This window comes from Juglans microcarpa x Juglans regia, chromosome 5S (genome assembly GCF_004785595.1).
Source record: "Juglans microcarpa x Juglans regia isolate MS1-56 chromosome 5S, Jm3101_v1.0, whole genome shotgun sequence".
NCBI lineage: Eukaryota > Viridiplantae > Streptophyta > Magnoliopsida > Fagales > Juglandaceae > Juglans > Juglans microcarpa x Juglans regia.
In genome coordinates, this window is record NC_054603.1 from 4,160,646 (window position 1) to 4,177,997 (window position 17,352).

The 17,352-nt window shown below is 36.8% G+C and overlaps 2 protein-coding genes across 2 annotated transcripts; both read right to left on the reverse strand.

Annotated features, from left to right (window-relative positions):
- LOC121266801 (protein RTF1 homolog) lies at nt 1-3,239 on the reverse strand. The gene is made up of 2 exons (XM_041170626.1): nt 3,082-3,239; nt 1-2,447 (listed from the first exon to the last, which is right to left on the reverse strand). The coding sequence occupies exon 2, from the start codon at nt 2,404-2,406 to the stop codon at nt 427-429; it is 1,980 nt and encodes a 659-aa protein (XP_041026560.1). The 5' UTR covers nt 2,407-2,447; nt 3,082-3,239; the 3' UTR covers nt 1-426.
- Nucleotides 3,240-4,091: 852 nt separating this feature from the next.
- On the reverse strand, nt 4,092-14,353 carry LOC121266802 (wings apart-like protein 1). The gene is made up of 13 exons (XM_041170627.1): nt 13,445-14,353; nt 11,785-11,884; nt 10,704-11,043; nt 9,191-9,303; nt 8,604-8,732; nt 8,431-8,524; nt 8,155-8,265; nt 6,959-7,563; nt 6,409-6,674; nt 5,535-5,685; nt 5,220-5,317; nt 5,045-5,126; nt 4,092-4,477 (listed from the first exon to the last, which is right to left on the reverse strand). The coding sequence occupies exons 1-13, from the start codon at nt 13,963-13,965 to the stop codon at nt 4,394-4,396; spliced, it is 2,694 nt and encodes an 897-aa protein (XP_041026561.1). The 5' UTR covers nt 13,966-14,353; the 3' UTR covers nt 4,092-4,393.
- Nucleotides 14,354-17,352: the final 2,999 nt, after the last annotated feature.

A 17,352-nucleotide genomic window follows, 5' to 3' on the forward strand; every position in this document is an offset into this window, starting at 1 on the left:
TTTTCTTATGCCCTGTAAGTTTCTTTCAAGCATCTATGGTTAAAGAAAAATGATGGTTATAGGCCTCCAGATCAGTGCTTGTTTGTTAGATAAAGTTTGGGTATTTTTTTTTTTTTAATTTTTATCATGCACCGAAAATCACAGCTGTGAAAGTTTTTGAGTTTTTTTTTTCTTTTGTATTTTTTGTCTACTTCCTATTGAACATGGCCACCTCTAAAATTGGAATTTTCAACTCATTGCAGCAAAAGAAGTTACGAGAAAGAAGTTTACGCGGAAAGTAGTTCTTAGATGAGAAATTTTTGTTTAGGGATTCACAGGAGAAGAGAGAAGATGGAGATTTAACCACTGACCGGAATGTAAATAAACCGGGTTTGCCACATCAGCCTTCGTGTGGCGTGTGATGGTAAAACCGGATGAAGGGTAGATTTATTCGAGAAGGCCTCTTCTTCTCTTATAGTCACTAACTGTCAGGGTCAGTGCATGCCTCCCTCCATCATTCTCTGGGACTTTACATCCAACGGTGGCTTCTACCCTTTGTTTCCTTGCCATGAATCCAGCCTGAGCTCCCTGAGGCCCACCAAACCTCTGAAGAGCAGCCAATGAAATTGGTAGCTCGAAATTATGCAACACATTTGACACGGTCCCTTGATCCACGGGAGCACTGGTATCAACCAACTTCCCCGCATACTCTGCAGCTTCCAAGGCAGCAGCTGTAGCTGCCATTCCAGCTTCTGTGGTTACCTTTTCTCCTACCCCATTACTGTTTGCATTCGTAGATGCACCATTAGCATCAACATTTGCCACTGCAGCTGCTGCTCCACCGGGCTTTGAAACATAGTAATTCCTTGACCTAGTCCATCTCCTTGAAAAGGGATCATAACCAGCCTCCCCTGCTTTCAAACCCGTGTTTACAGGTTTCAGTCCGGAAGCATTCTTGAAATTCTCAACCCTGTTCTTTCTGTTCATCTCAGCTAGTCTAACAGCCTTGGAATCTTTCTCATGTGTTCGCCTGGATGCCTCTAATTGCTGCAGTCTTGTCTTGATCCTCTCCACCTCTGCCTCATCGTGCTTGCTTTGTGCAATTTCCAACTCCCTCCTCAGCCGGTCCTTCTCGGCTGCAATGTTTAATGGTCTTGATGAAGCAGATTTTTTCTCTTGTAACATCTGCTTCACGGTGGCTGCAGAGTAAACATATGTGTTGGTCTTTTTAATGGCCTCCTTCTTTTCCAACACGTCCTGTTTACTTGGCAACCGGCCACCACTTCGTTCTACCTCCCTAATCCACTGTTTATACTCCTCCTCCTGTGGCGTGGAGTCTGAAACCATAGCCATCTGCCACCTGGCCGCAGAGCTTTCATTGCCCCAAACAACATTTAGATACTTATATGTGGTTTTATTTTCTAGTTTGTACTGCCGGTCAGGTTCTGTGGCATCGACATTCCGGACCATGCAGAGCCTGTATATAGGCCCAGACTTTGACCTCCCAATTCCAACCCTCACAAAGCAACCCACAATCAGCTCCTCAAAGAATGGCTCCATAAACCATTTTGCAAGTTTAGACCTTCGAATGGTAATTTCCTTTATATCATCAAAAGACGGCACGTCAGATCCCAGCATGCCTCTCTCCTCATCACTGTCAACCATGGCACCATCTCCTGTTGACCCTTCATCTTCACTGTGGGACCTACTTTCACTCTCACTCTGACTAGAGCTGCTCAGACTTGTTCTAGTGAAGGCTTTTCTCTTTGGTGAGAAAGTTCGACCCCCTGAACTGCCTCTCGTTGCATCTCTCAATTTACGGTGAGCTTCTGGGTCCTGCTGCTTCAACCGTTTTGCTCGCAATTCATTCAATGCATCATCTTTGGCAGCTGATCTGTCAGCAGATCTCGCTGACAAGCGCATACGAGATGATGGAAGTGGTGGAGTCTCTTTTCTAGATTGGGTGGTTTTTCCACTCTCCCGCTTTGATCTTATTTTCTCCCGTAAATTTTTATCGATTTTCTTAGAAGCTCTATCTGACAAGATCATCTCCCTTTCAAGTTCAGTCATCTGTGCAAGCTTTCGTCTGTCATCTTCATTCTTATAAAGATCATCACCAACATCAGATTCATCACTGCTGTCACCCTCACGGTCAGAAAGCCCACCATCATCGCCTTCTTCCTGGCTGCCCAGATCATCATCTCTTTCAGTAGGGTCTAACCTCTTCTTCAAAGGAACTTGAGATCCAGAGGGCTTTCTGCTAGCATAACCACGATCATCATCGGAGTCATCATCCCTATAATCACTTCCACCATCAGAATATGAGCCTTCACGCCGCCTTCTAGATGGTGGACGTGAATTCCGGTTTCTGCCAGCTGAACTGGTTCTTCCTGCAGCCTCCAGGAGCAAATTCTCTAGGTCTGCCATGATCTGCTACGTTTGTATAAGCTCTGATATTACACGCCCTCCTGAAAATTTTTAGAGTTTGATTAACTAGCTGAATTGGTAGTTTTTCTGAGTTATAAAATTACTAAAGATGTATATCAACGACTTTCAATTTTTTTTAATGGAAAAAACAATTTAAAGCACATTAGCATATCTCCTTTTTTCCTAATCTATGAAAAATCATTTTTTTATACAAGTTAACCTATGAAAAATCGTTCCAAAGCTAATATAAAAATCCTCAACATTACTTCTTTACAAACCCTGTGCACAACACGTTAAGCTAAATTTCATATATAATACACGCCTACACACTATTTTGCGATCTAGTTTTGTTTTTTAGCACAAATTCATGTGCAACATACCAGTATTTCCTCACTTGAAATACGAACTTTTAGAGAAAAAAAAAATGTACTTTAAAAAATTACAACCACAAAAGAAAAGCCCATTGTTCGTAAAAACTCTTTAAGAAAAACCTAAAATTAATCTCCAATACTGGAGAAAACATCGAAGGAGAGCAAATAAAACGCTAGAAAAAATCAATATTCTTTTATCCCCTTTAAGTATAATTTCTTCGACGTAAAAAACCGAGTTCGGATATTCAGAAACATACATCGAAACAAACCCTAGCAAGGAAAGATCGAGCAGAACTTATATTACCTTGTTGGAAGATATTAGGTCGTTGAAGCCCAGATCCTCCTTTCTCCTTCGGGTTCTGGTTAAACAGGAGGCTCTTTGTTCTGTTGAGCTATCGACTCATCCAGGAAGTCTGGATCAATGGGATTGAACTTTGAAGCACTTTGATACTAATGTAACTTGTAAGCTTATAAAGCGAGAGACAGTACGAACGACGGAAGGAATTGCATATTTCTCGAAAGTGCCCCAATACTCAAGAAATTACATTTCGGCCCCAACTTCTTTTGTTTCGTTGACCGGTCTATGGAGTCGATGGTTGAGATCGCATCACATCTATCCATAACTTCTTTCCCTTTTTCTTTTCAGTAATGATACATATAATCGTAAAATACGTAAATACCACATAATTATTTTAAAAAATAATATAATCTATTGTTAAAAAATTAATTTTTTTTCATATGAGTGACATATTTACTCATTTTTTTTTAAAAAAAATTACACAATATTTACACACTTCACGAATGTACGTATCATTGCCCGTTATAAAATTTTGATAGAAGACGGAATACACATAATTGGAAATTGGATAACAATAATTAATAAAATTTTAGAATTCGCAAGAAATTTTTTATAAACCTATAATATAATTAAAAACAATGGTATAGAATTCTTATTTTTATTGATGGAATTGTAAAAAATTATGACCGTTAAATTATATTTCAACCTGGGGGCGAAACTGTAGTTTTTACAGTTTGAGATTTTATTTTTCTAAAAAATTCAATAGTGAAAGTAAAATTAAAGAGACAAGAAGAAGGGGGGAAGATCTCTACAGAAACCCTCCATTCTAATTAAAATAGATCATAATTGACGGCAGAAATTTCTTTTTAACATGATTAAAATAAGTGTTAGAATCCATGGCCAAAAGCACCCAAATCAATATTTTCACACAATGTCATGGGAAAATGATTCATAGAGGCAAGAGATGAATTGCCTACAAAGAGTATGAATAAAACAGAATGAAAATACAGGGATAATGCACAAACGTGAACACTTTCATTCTATTATCATTCCTTTTTTTCGTGTATACAACAAGCGTCTCGTCTCAGCCTGAAATGGCGCAGAAAGACCTAAAAGAAAGAATTCGATGTGCTAAAGAAACCCAAAAAAGATTAAAAAAGAAAAGAAAAGGAAAGGATCCTAATAAGAAAGAAAATAAGAGAAGCAAACAAAACGATCAGTCAGACTATATAACACATGATTTTCCTCAGTTTGATAGAGCTTGTTTGCCTGATATGTGAAATGAATGCTGAGGCTGTACAAAGTCTCTCTTGAGCTCTCATGGAATCCTGCATGATTCAATCACTTCGCTCACAGCTTTATGTGTTTCCGGAGAAATCATGTTTAATGTCAAATGAAATGCCTGCATCAAGAGAGAAGAAAAGACATTTATGTTATAATAACTGGGAGCTAAATAAATCGCCATTTAGTAATAATATCACTCCAAGACAAAAAGAGTCTCCAGGTTTCGACTGCTTCATCATGGACATGCATGCATTGGCCATAAGTTATTGATCACGGGGCGTATATAAATGGGAACGGTCAACAGAGTGTAGGAAAGGACAGTAAATTATTTTGGGTATATGGAAACAATTCAATTCTGCAATGATGTTCTCACCCTTATGATGCCAGAATGAAAGCATGAATTGTCCAAGAACCAAGGCAACTCAGTAAGTTAGCAGCTAAAGAAAGGCACGCCCAGTAAACCAAGATACACATCCCCGTATAATTTATAACCCGACCACTGGATGGGCTATATGCCTTTAAAAGTTGTCATAATTCCCAGTGGTGGCCTCATAAAGGGATGAGCTAAATCAACAAGATGGTCCTCTTCAATTTATTATTTGACACACAGGGTTTCACATATTGATTGTTTGCTGGTTTCATGCTTCATCAACTGCACCACTTACAAGCCAAAAGAATTACATACCACAAATCTTTCCAACACAGGTACAAGAATTGTCAAGCTGCGATTTGGGAGACAGTCAGCAATGGCATCGCGTATGGTCTTACTGTAAACAGAAAAGTAAACATCACCTTAGGCTTAGAGAAAACCTGAATTGAAGCTTGATTAACAGAAGAAAATCTTGAAATGGTAAATGAACCTTTCTGTTGAAAGGAATGCTAGAAGAAGGGCTGCATATGCTTCTACAATCATCTTCTCAGCTTCTTGCTCTCCTTGTAACACAGCCGCCTCATCATTCTGTAACAAGAAACACAATGCAGATTAGGTTTCAGCTAGGATCAAATTCCTTCTGTCTAGAATGTAAATAAGTGTATTTTCAGTTTTCTTCATTTTTCCATCAATTGCTTTCACTTTCTCCATTAATTCTAATCATTTAGGCTAATTGAATTGAATTTGAACAGTATTTTCCTAAAAAAAGTCAGCTTCTTCAAAGTTTGAACAGTGGGTCACTCACCAACGTCAAATGATTTCCTTCCCCAGCTCCCTCGCCTGCTCCTTGGTTTGCCAAAAAGATAGAGCACAGTAGTGGAATTACATCCCTGTGACTCTCCTCTACTAACCCTTCCAAGCTAGGCAATTGAACACTGGCTGCTGCAAGCCGTGATCTGCAGGAAACTTAATTGTAAGTATTGCTAAATATTGCATGACAACTCCTTTCCATGCTGCAGGAGACAAGATACGAAAGGCATCTAAGTGGCTGAACTTCAAGATCAATAAAATGAAAGTCTAATCAGCAAACTTGCAACTTGCAAGCAAGAAACAAAGAAAAGTTTTCAGCGAGGATTGGCATCGGCGCATATAATATGAGAGGATCAGCATCATGCACTAGGAGCTGCAGATCTCAACATCGAAAGTTAGGTGTGTTTAACACGATGCCTTCTTCCACTGTCATTTTGTTTAGAAATCCACCTAAAGAGGACTCATCCAACTTGCCCCTGCCTTCAAGGTGATCAAGAATAGAAATGCTCAAACCCATCTGAAGGATCAATATTTCCTTCTACATTTAATAGAATTCAAACTTGATTACTAATTCAACGGTTTCCTTCTTCTGATTATGGGAAACCCAGTAAGGGAAAATATAAAACAGATAAAAATTGAGAAAGGACTCATTAAAAATTGAAAAAGGCACTGACCTTAACTTCCAATGGCCAAAATGTATAAATTGAACAAGCATTGGGGGGGGGGGGGGGGGGGGGGGGGGGGGGGGGGGGGGGGGGGGGAATGGGGGTGAATTTAGAATCAGAATAATAATTCATTGTCAAAGGCACCACATCTCCAAGAACGATATACAAATGCAGGCACATATATAAATAAGAAGTGAAAGAAACCTGTTATGACCATCTTTTTCAACCAAGTTCACAAGTAGACCCAAAATAGCAACAAGAAAATCCAACTCTTGATCAGTGAGGTGCCAATCATTCTGGTGGTCAAGATCACTGCTAGAACCATTCTCCTTCATATCACTAGAAGGGGATGACGATGAGCTGAATGAAGGAAAGTGGCCAGCAATCAGAGATGACATGGTCTCCAGTCCTCCATAAGCAGCAATTTGCCGACAGCCAACAGGATTGTCATTCGTTAAGTTCATAAGAACCTGTCACGAATGAAAACCAGTAATTACTACACAAATTTAAATTGATTTCAAATTTCCCACAATGAGATGAAACAATCACCCTCCATAACATAATTCAATCAATCGGCTGATGCGTATTAAAGGACACTATAAGTTCCAGTGGAGAGACATCTCGTTTACTAGGCTGTCAATAATGTGACATAGTAGTATATCATCACCCCTCCACTTGATAGCCTAGAAGTCAATGAACCACAAAAGCTCAAAACTAAAATGTGGAAAATCATAATATTAAATCGGTGAAAAACCTTAACAGCAGTCAGAAGGCAATCAGCTAGAAGACTGGAACCCACTTCATCAACAGCGCTTGGACAGGAAAGTTCATGGGAATGATTGTTGTCACCATTACTCGATTCTTGTTGGCTCGTCAAAATCTGAGCTTGACACCCATCTTCAAGTTCCCTGTATGATACCCCACTTTTTCGAGTTCGAGATGTTTTTTTCTTCCCAGATAATACGTCCCATTTTGAGGGCTCAAATTCATCTTCATCAAAAGCAAAAGGATCCTCACCATCCTCAAGTTCAAGCTTGGCATCTTCGGTAAAGTTTGGTCTCTTGCCAAGACCAAAAAGCTTACTGGAACCATTATCCGTTGTTAATATTCCACTGTTCGAACCCCTTGAAGTCCCACTGCACAAGCCACCCATGGAAGAATTGACTCTCATCTTTAATGAATAAGTATCAGTCACTAAAGTGCCTGTAGTCTCAGAACTGGATCTACAATAATTCTGTTCCCCGGTACTTGGTAACAATTTTCTGCTCCCAGATACATTGAAGCTCTTCTGAGAGGAGGTCCTCTCCGTGCTACAGAATTTTCTAGAGGAATTGATGGAAAAGGACTCAATGCTGTCCACTGCAACGAGGATTAGAACATCATTTTAGAATTTAGAGTCAACAGAGTTTTGTCAACTTAAGGATTACAGTCTACAGAGCTGTAACCACCAAGCAGCTGACAGCCATCAATTTAGTTTTACTGTTTCCATTTACAATTTGGTGAACAATTCACATCTCAAAGAACAACTTTGCAGAGTTACTAAAATTTAGGAGAAGGGAATTATAGTACGAAACCATGGGGAAAAATAATTTTCTATCTCAGATAAGAGCTTGAACAAAAAGATAAATCCAGGAGAAAGAAAATCCAGGGGTCATGCGGTAAAGCCCCTAAATTGAATACCCAAGTCATTCATATTTTAAGTTTATCAGTTTTATCAGCTTTTTTATCATAAAATTTTAACTGCTCTACCCAAATGTACATCATCTGCAAGTCATGAAGAGAAGATATTTACAACTGACTTTCTTTTAGTTCAATTTTAAGCTCCTTAGTCATATCATATCAAATATTATGCAAACTCTAGAAAAACATATGAGAACTGGCATATTGTGATGAGGGATCTGAACCATGAAGATACAAACAGTAGAGATAAAGCAGTTTGCAACCAAGTACCTTTGTAGTCTTCAATTAAAGTCAACTCAGAAGCATGACCTGTCCCATTGGGCAGATTATAAGACTTTTCATCCTTGGAGGCGGCAGAAGAACTTCTAAGTAGATAAAGACCTAAAATTCAAAACAATCAATCATAAAAAAAGTTAAACATAGAAATGCTATTTATGGCGAAGATGCTGGACCAAGAATTGATTTACAACAGTCATGCTCTCTAAAAAACAAATAAGGCGGATGTAGTAGCTGATGTAAGAAGCAGCCCCTTTTATTCTCAGTTACCTGAGAGAATCTTGATAAGATTTACAATGACCTCTATAAAAGATAGTAAGGTTCCCAGAGGATCCAAGTTTCCTCTCATTCCAAGCAAATGACTCTGTTACAGGAAATTCTACGTAAAAGACTTATCAAAAAAGAAAACAAATAAAACTCAAATAATGCATATTCCACTTTACCTGATTATTTGTACTTAGGAATGTGGCATTTTCCATTATCTTCAAACATTTCAATAGCTGCATCGGACTTTGTAAATGCAGGTCAGTCTTGACATCCTGAGTAGAAGGTGAACTATGTTCCATCCAACCCTGCAATGAGATTTGCAAGTTTGAGAACTTCCCTAAATAATAATCAAATACCATCAACTCTTTAGAAACCAACAGGAGATTATACACTGTAAATTGATTTTCTTTAATATTATGCAGTGGACCAACCATAACTCCAGAATTCAGATGCTTATCAAGTACAAACAACAATATTATTGTGCCAACATCAATTTAGATACCATAGAGAAATGACAGAAGGTAGTGTCAGTACTGAAGCTTATCCAATAAGAAAACTCAAAAACTGAAACACAAATTCTCACAGGGGACTAACTGGAGAAAGAAATGGCGGTTGAAAAATGTTCATGCTTTTTCTTGGTAAGCACATATTCTTCACATATTATAGCACCTACATATCTTCATTTCTTCTCCTTTATTTAGACCATTTCATTTGTACCATAAGGAAACGGATAATGAGATCAAACAAACATACAGGCTCACACCTCCATATCGGAATGACAATTCATGATGACCTCAAAGACAGCATCAAGTCCTCCAAGCTCTCTTAACTTTTCCTTGAAATTGCCCCCCGTCTTTCTTACTGCACCAGTGGTTTCTATATGGATGCAAAGACAAATAAGAAACAAAAAAAAAAAAAAAAAAGCGTAACAGAAAACAACAAAGGAAAAAGAGAGTCATATAATATGGATATAAAGGGCATGATGGTTTAAAATAAAAAAATAAATAAAAAATAAAAAAACAGAGCAACAGAAGATAACAATAAAAGAAAAAGAAAGTCATATAATATTGATACAAAGGGCATGACAGTTTACCTATAAATCATTAAACAAGCAGTCACGATTGTGAGAAGTAAAAAATTTGAATACAGGAAAACTAGCAATTCAGACCCGCAATTGACAAGCAGAAAACAGCACGTCTTCAAGGATTAACTGTCAGTTTAAATTAGACTGACAATTGATTATAGTAAACTTACATACATTTGAAGTGACTTGCAATGGGAAAAAACAGATCCTGAGCCGGTCAAATGAATGCAAGGAAAAAGAACATCAGAACTCAAAACAAATGAAAACCCTAAGGCCCCGTTTGGATGTTGAGATGGTCTCCTCAACCCATCTCATCTTGTATCGTCTCAACATCCAAACACCAATCAAACACTAACACTTTTCAATTTCAAATTTTCAAATTTTCAACTTTTCAACTTTTTCATCTTATCATTACCTAATCTTTTTTGATAAGTCTAATCATTACCTAATCATTACAAGTTTACAACCTTCCCAAACTTCCAAACAAAACACAAAAACCAATTCAACTTTTTCATATCTCAAAAAAAAAAATTATATTAAAAAATTATATTCTAACAATATTTTAACTTTATAATTTTTTTATTCAAATTTTCTCTCTCCTTACCCAAAACCTCATAAAACATCTTAGCTCAAACCATTTAATTACTATTCACATACTATTTCACTACCATTCACATTTTTTTCATCTCATCTCAACATGATAACATCTAAACGAGGCCTAATTCAATTTCTAGTTGGTAAGCACCTAAATTTAATAAGCTCTTCGAATAACAGCTTGAAAAGACCTACATAATTTTCCTTTGTTGGTGTATTTGTATGTAATAATTTGATTGCAAGCGAGATCGTTGAAACTGTTCACATCAATGGATAACATACCAGACAAAAAGAATGTAAATCTTCTTTTTATAAGTAATCAAGAGTTTTATGGATAAAAACAAAGGCATACTGGATTACACATAACAAAAAATATCACTCATTTGGCTCCACCAATTAGTACAAAACGGAACAAATTCTTGTCTTTATGGTTGTAGATCTATTTGAACTTATTGGATTGAATTATTTTTACCAAAAAATATAAACGGTTGCAACCCTCTTAATCTTGACAGCACGGACCCCTATCACAGTTCATCCCAGTATATAAATAACTATAATCTTATCATAAAAGCGTAGAAGGGGTATATCCCCACATTACCTTCAAGAGAGATGGTGGTTAAGCAAGCTTTTTCCATAGTCAGCAAAGCTATCCATTTTGGGCATAGCTCTAGTCTCCCAATTCCACTGTCATCCGCACAACTTGATTTCAGTTCCTTGCAACTTACCAGAACTTCCTGAACCTTGGAAACAATAGCGACATAACTGGAATCTAATCTTTTCATTTTATCACGACATATGTCGGCAACATTACATAATGATAGAAGCTTGCGGCCTATTTTTGGTGCTTTGTCTTCATCAGACATTGAGACCGTTGGTTTCAACAGCTTGATTAGAAAACGAATGCAGTTGGGTGATTCCAAAAGATGATCATCTTGACCCTGAAATAGTACAGTTAGACAGGCCTTCGGGGAAGTACTTCTATGATGAAAGGTGTGTAAAAAAAATGGTGGTCTATTTTGAAAGTAAAAAACAAAATGTTGCAACTGAAAACGTGCATTTCTGAATGATCAAAAGTTCCTAGTGCATGATTAAATTGAAAAAGAAAAGTGAAAAAAAAAATCTGATATGTGCAGAATAATGAGGGAGGTGCAGAATTAACAACAAACACTTCATATCTATATACACTTTCCTTCTCCGTATTCATCACATGGCACCAACAAAGATAGGATCTTTTTCTTCTCTTTTGAGCTAAAAGTCACATATGACATCATAAAAAATGTCGCAAAATGGGAGATATAACCTATGATATGATGCTTTTTCAATATCCATAAGGGAAAAATCTTTTATAACCCAAGAGAATCCCACTGTGTGTGACAAATGCATTGTTCAGAATTTGCATCCAGTTCAGTTAACACGAAAACCACTCATCCCTATCACTTTTGAGTCAAAATTCACGTCCCTGAACTTAATTTCCATGCATCCATGGGCCTGATGTAGGGTGTTGGCAGCTCAAAATCATTCAACTTTTTGTTCCATACTCAAAAAATACCACAAAAGAAAATGAAGTTATTCTTAATAGGCCCACGATTATCTGGACAAAAGATCTTCAAAATGAGAATTGTCATCTTTTCACAGTTCACTAAAATTGTGCTTTTGCCTGCAGATTTGCAATTGCTTACATCACTGGCTAAAACACAGAAAAGAGCTGCAGCAGCCAGATTGCTGGGTGAGTCATCAAAGCTAAGATCCAAAATAGCGTCAACTATCGTCTTTGCCATCCTGAAAATAAGGTACCTCAAAGATTAGGGTAAGACATGCCCAACCTTGCACAGCAATTTCGATTTCAGCAAGGGAATAGAAATGGGTACTCTTGGCATGATAAAAGGAGGAAACAAGAAGTAACTAGGTTATGTTTGGATTAAAGAATTGACAAATGTCAAGATTTTACAAAAAAGAAACTACTCTATTGATTAAAAGCATCAAAAATGACATTTGTTCTAATATAAAACAATAAAGAGGATGTTCGTAATTCACATACAAACACTTTCACATATTTCAAGCCACAAGCCAGACTCATGCACATTCATGAGACAGAGGCATACTTCAAATCAGCCCTACTAATCAGCAAATGCTCGGGATAAATTATACAAATGTAATGAAGCTAAGGGAAAATCAGTCCTTGCATCAATAAGAAGGGAACTAAAAAAGTAAATTACAAGACACATAATTGAGTAAATTGTGAAATCACCACTTGTCCCAAAAACTTAAGTTGATGGGAAGAGCTAGATTTAATTATTTGTATTATATTCTTAACACTCCCCCTCACATGTGGGCTAGACTCTCCCTCACATGTGGGCTAGACTGCTCCTAATTGGGTGGCCTAACAAGTGGAGTATTTAATTAAATAGAATAGAGTGTAGAGTCAAGAGTTCGAATTCATGACCTCTACTCTGATACCATATGAAATCACCACTTATCCCAAAAACTCAAGCTGATAAGAAGAGGTAGATTTAATTATTTGTATTATATTCTTAACACAAATCCTCTGAGATCCAAATACTTTCTTTTGTTTATGAGTAATAATAACTTCATTAAACAGCACAAAAGGCGCAATCCAAGTGTACAGGATGCATACATGAAATACACTTATCTAGAAAGCAAAAATGATACAAGAAAATCATGTAAATGAACCCATTACCCGTGTACTTGGGCTATGCCTATTCTAGTACGAATAAAATCTTTTACTTATAAAAAATATGTAAATTAACCCATTGAAGCCTATAGAAGTTGCTAAAAGGAGAGGAGTATTGAAGAAGAACATCTTAAGCTCCTATTGGTTAATGATTGCCAAAACTTTTATCATTCATTTCCCTCCAAATTCACCGTATGAGGCAAGTAGGAACCATTTTCCATATTGTTAATTCACCTTCCGTAATAGCTAGGATCATCCAGCAAAAGACTTAACACCCATAAACACACATTCCACAGACTTTCATGAGCGCCAAACTCAGTCAATCTAAGTTTATGATTCAGAATCAAGCAGAAGCATCAATACAACTACAAACCCAGATACCTCCTTACATAAACTTTGCGAAATTCTATAAACATTCTTCTCCTAAGAGAAGAGAACCCTAGCACCCGCTAACGCAACAAGAAAGCCCAACAAATCATATACCCAAAATTCAAATTCAAGAGCCCAACACATTTCTAAACCAAAAAAAGAATTGAAGTAACTCCCATATGCAAATTTCCAAACATCCCTCCACATTTACAAGAAAATACGCATAAAAATCACATTTTAATTCAAAATCCGTCACAGAAATTTCGAAACTCGCGTACCCTTGAGTCCGCAAGAGCCGTCTCTGCTGCGCGGTGGCGCATATAGACAACAAAGACAGCAAGCTCGCCCTCCTAATCCGAACGGGCTGGCCTTTCCTGAGCCCATCCAATGCGAAATTGACCTCGTCCACGTGCTCCATCATCTCCCCGAACTCCTGGGCCTCCATCAGCGTCGAAGTGGCAGGAATCGACGACCTGGTACAGTTCTTGATCAAATCCGCCTCCCTCTTCCTCCCGACCCTCCTCGGCTTCTTCGGCCTCCTAACGGCGCCGTTTATGGAATCGTCGAGAGCGGGACTCGAAGATGGGGCGTAGGGGTCGGAGTCGGAAGCCCAGTGGAGGGAGGAAGAGTCCTGGGAAGAGAAGGCGAAGCCGCTGTAGAGGCCGAGGCCGTGGTCCAGGGGGCTCTCTTGGGAGAGGGAGTCCTTAAAGGAATCGTCGTCTACGGCGTCGTTTAAGGTGTCGGAGGAGCAAGGTCTTGGAATGCCTCGGTTGCGACGACCGTAAGTCCGCACTATCATTGTTGTTCCTTGCTCACGGCGGTGGGGTTAAATTGAATGGTTTGAGCTAGGCATTCAAACGAAAGTGAGGGGCTTTTTGGGAAAATTTTGAATTGGGGATAGAGAAATTGAAAAGAGCCGAAGAACAAGCAGCAGGAGGATGTTTAAGCTGGCTTCAAAGGGAAAACGAAGAGCGAACGAGCGAAAGAAAGAGAGAGAGAAGGTCTTTAATATACAACAAACTAGTGTGTCTGTGTGGAAGTTCGTTGGCGAACTGTGAACTGAAGTGGGGTGGCGGATTTTGGGTCCGTTCCTCTGAAATTCCGTGCGATTCTTTTTCCCCCAAGGAGCTGTCTACGGCTGGTTTAACGAGCCTTTGCCTTTCGTCCTTGACATCAGATCTTAGGCTAGATTAGTCATTTCAGGAAGCCAACTGAATTAGTACCCTCCGAACATCACCAAACTGTCCTCGAACTGACCCTTTTTTTTTTTCTTTTTTTTTTTTTCTTTTTTTTTTTAAATGAATTGTGATTAAAATTAAAAAATTAAATAAAATATTTTTAAAATATTTTTTTAATATTATTTTTATTTTAAAATTTTAAAAAATTAAATTATTTATTTTATTTTGTGTAAAAATTTTAAAAAAAATATAATGATAAAATGAGAAATTTTTAAAATTTTAGATTTTAATCTTAAAATCAGGCATCTCTTATTTAATATTCAAAATGTAGTCATTTATTTTTTATTTATTTTAATAATTTTATTCAGGCAAAAAATTATGAATTTTTCTTACTATTAAACGTAGTTTAGCTTGGGATAATTACTAAAGTGAAATAACTATTCATGAATTAAATAAAGAAATATGTGTTATAAAAAATAGAGATTGGAAATGTTAAAAATTAAATATTCTCATCCTTCTCTATTTTTTATGAAAATAAATACTCATTTTGTGAACCAAACTTGTCCTAACGATTATTGTAAGGAGATTTTCACTCCTCGGGCCTTGGAAACAAGCCCACTAAGAACCATTCGAGGCCCATCATGGCCCATGCGCCACTTTATATACCCAACCTGCAAACTACACCAACTTGAGAGGCAAACCCTCATGCGGGAAAGGCAATTGATACGGATAGATTGGACTCGCTGTCTCTAGCACCTCCAAACAACACCTAGCACTCGAGAACTTGTGTCAACAGGTGGATAGAAAATGCGAGCAGCCCTCGATTCCCTAACATAAGGTATGGAGAAATGTGACGCATATCATCTACAGTAAGGCACTACTCAGGGAGCCACGCCACCATCCCTTAGCCCCAACGGCTAGTGCCATCCCAGACTCCACACTGTCTTAAAAGATCCTAATAAAATGTAGTGGGAATGACATGAACTCCTTGACCGAGGGGACAAGATGTCCCCCAACAACCTTATATAAAAGTCAACTCCAGGTATGAAAAACTCTCTCTAAGCTCTAGCATTCTAGCACAAATTACTAAGAAGATTTACTGACTTAAACATTGAAAGCTTCCCGGCTACCACTGAGCCCTTCCTTTTTGTCTTCTGAAATAAAGACCCATACCCGAATTGTTGAAACCAATCTCAAGGCACATAAAACACGACATTAAACCTTAAAAACATATGGCTTTGTAATCATATTGTAGAATAAATGATAGTTTAAAGAGCTTAAAAAATCATTTTTAAATTAATAAATTTTTAAATAGATGTCTATGTGTTTGACTGTAATCTGGCTGAAGCCCACGAAAGCACTACTGTTTAGGTCACATTCGGGCCTGATGAAGTTGGACCCAACCCAGCATAAGCTTTTCAAATGTACGTAAGAACTTCGAAGATCGTTGAGCGTTTAAATAAAACGGGCGATGCCTTGGCGATTACGACGGGATGGGCCCGAACCGGCCCGGACGATTCGGTCGGATTAAAATCGTCGTCCTGTATTGGGATATAACGTTAATCTGAATCCAATATTCCACGCCATTTTTTTAAAATGTTAAAAACTATATCATGAAAAATATAAATTTATAATTTTTTATACTATTTTATTAATTAAAATTATTTTTCTAAGATTAAAATTTAATTTTAATGAAGTGAAATAATTATATTGATTGATTGTAAAATGGATTATAAAAAAAAGTTTTAAAAACTTGTAGATATATCATTACCCAATAAACAAAAAATGGGAAGCTGTTGATCTAAACTCTAAATTTTAAAATGAAATAAAAACAAACACATGAAATATGCCATGCATCATTGGTGTCTCGCTTTAAATTTATTACTTTTAAATATTCACCAAATATCATATAACACCCATGATAATTATAATAGGGTCACAATTACTATGAGGGCAAGCTAAGCTTTGTCATATTGCTATAAGTGACTACATTTAATGCGGGTCACATTGTCGATTGCATTAAATGTTAGGGCAGAGCTAGCAAGCGGTATGTTAGTGTATTTTTTTAACTTTTTTTTTTAAATATTTTTAATTTTAAAAAAAAATTAAAATAATATATAACTTTCATACTGTTATAAATATAAAAAAATTATATAAAATAAACTTATAAATTGATATGATTTTATGGAATCCGTTATATCTACTTTATAATAAAAATAACTTTATAATTTGATGTATCACATCAAATTACATTAATTTTAGAATTTATTTTTGTGTAATTTTTTTATGATTAAAATATTTTTATTTTTATAAATGTTAAGAGTTGTTTTGTAAGAATAATTTTACAGATCAACCATTATAGACATCTCATATCTTATATTTATAACTTTTTTATAGAATATGAAATTACTTTTTATAAAATATGAAAATATTTTTTTAAAAATATAAAATATAAGTACTAAATAATAACTGATAAAAATAATTTTTCGTTTTCTAAATCCTCTATCACATAACGATGGGACGACAGTAGTTTGACGCTTTATAAGAAGCAGTCTTGTCAAATTTTTGGGCATTGTCTATCCATTCCTTTTTTTTTTTTTTTTTGAAATACAATCCATTTGATGCTAACCTTAAATCCTGTTTCACATATGCTAAGATATCTTTATTTTTCGGGAAGATGTGCGTAGTTTTTGTATAGTCATGTTTTAAATTAAGGGTGTTTTTGTAAAACTATATTGCTATAAAAATATCCTCCATCTAAAACAGGATTACGTAAATAATTGTGGAAAAAAAAAAAAAGTTACATGTGTATCATTTTATTTTTTGTAGTCTTACATTGTTTGGTCGGCGACGTATATTTTTCGATAACCCACACTTAGAACTAATCCCACACTCACAGGCATAGAAGTTATCACTGTTTGATTGGCTGGCACTTATACGATTGCCTTTCTTATTGGTCCGCGTGGTTCGTGGCACTTGCCCCTTACTCCTGTGCGCTCGCGATGCAG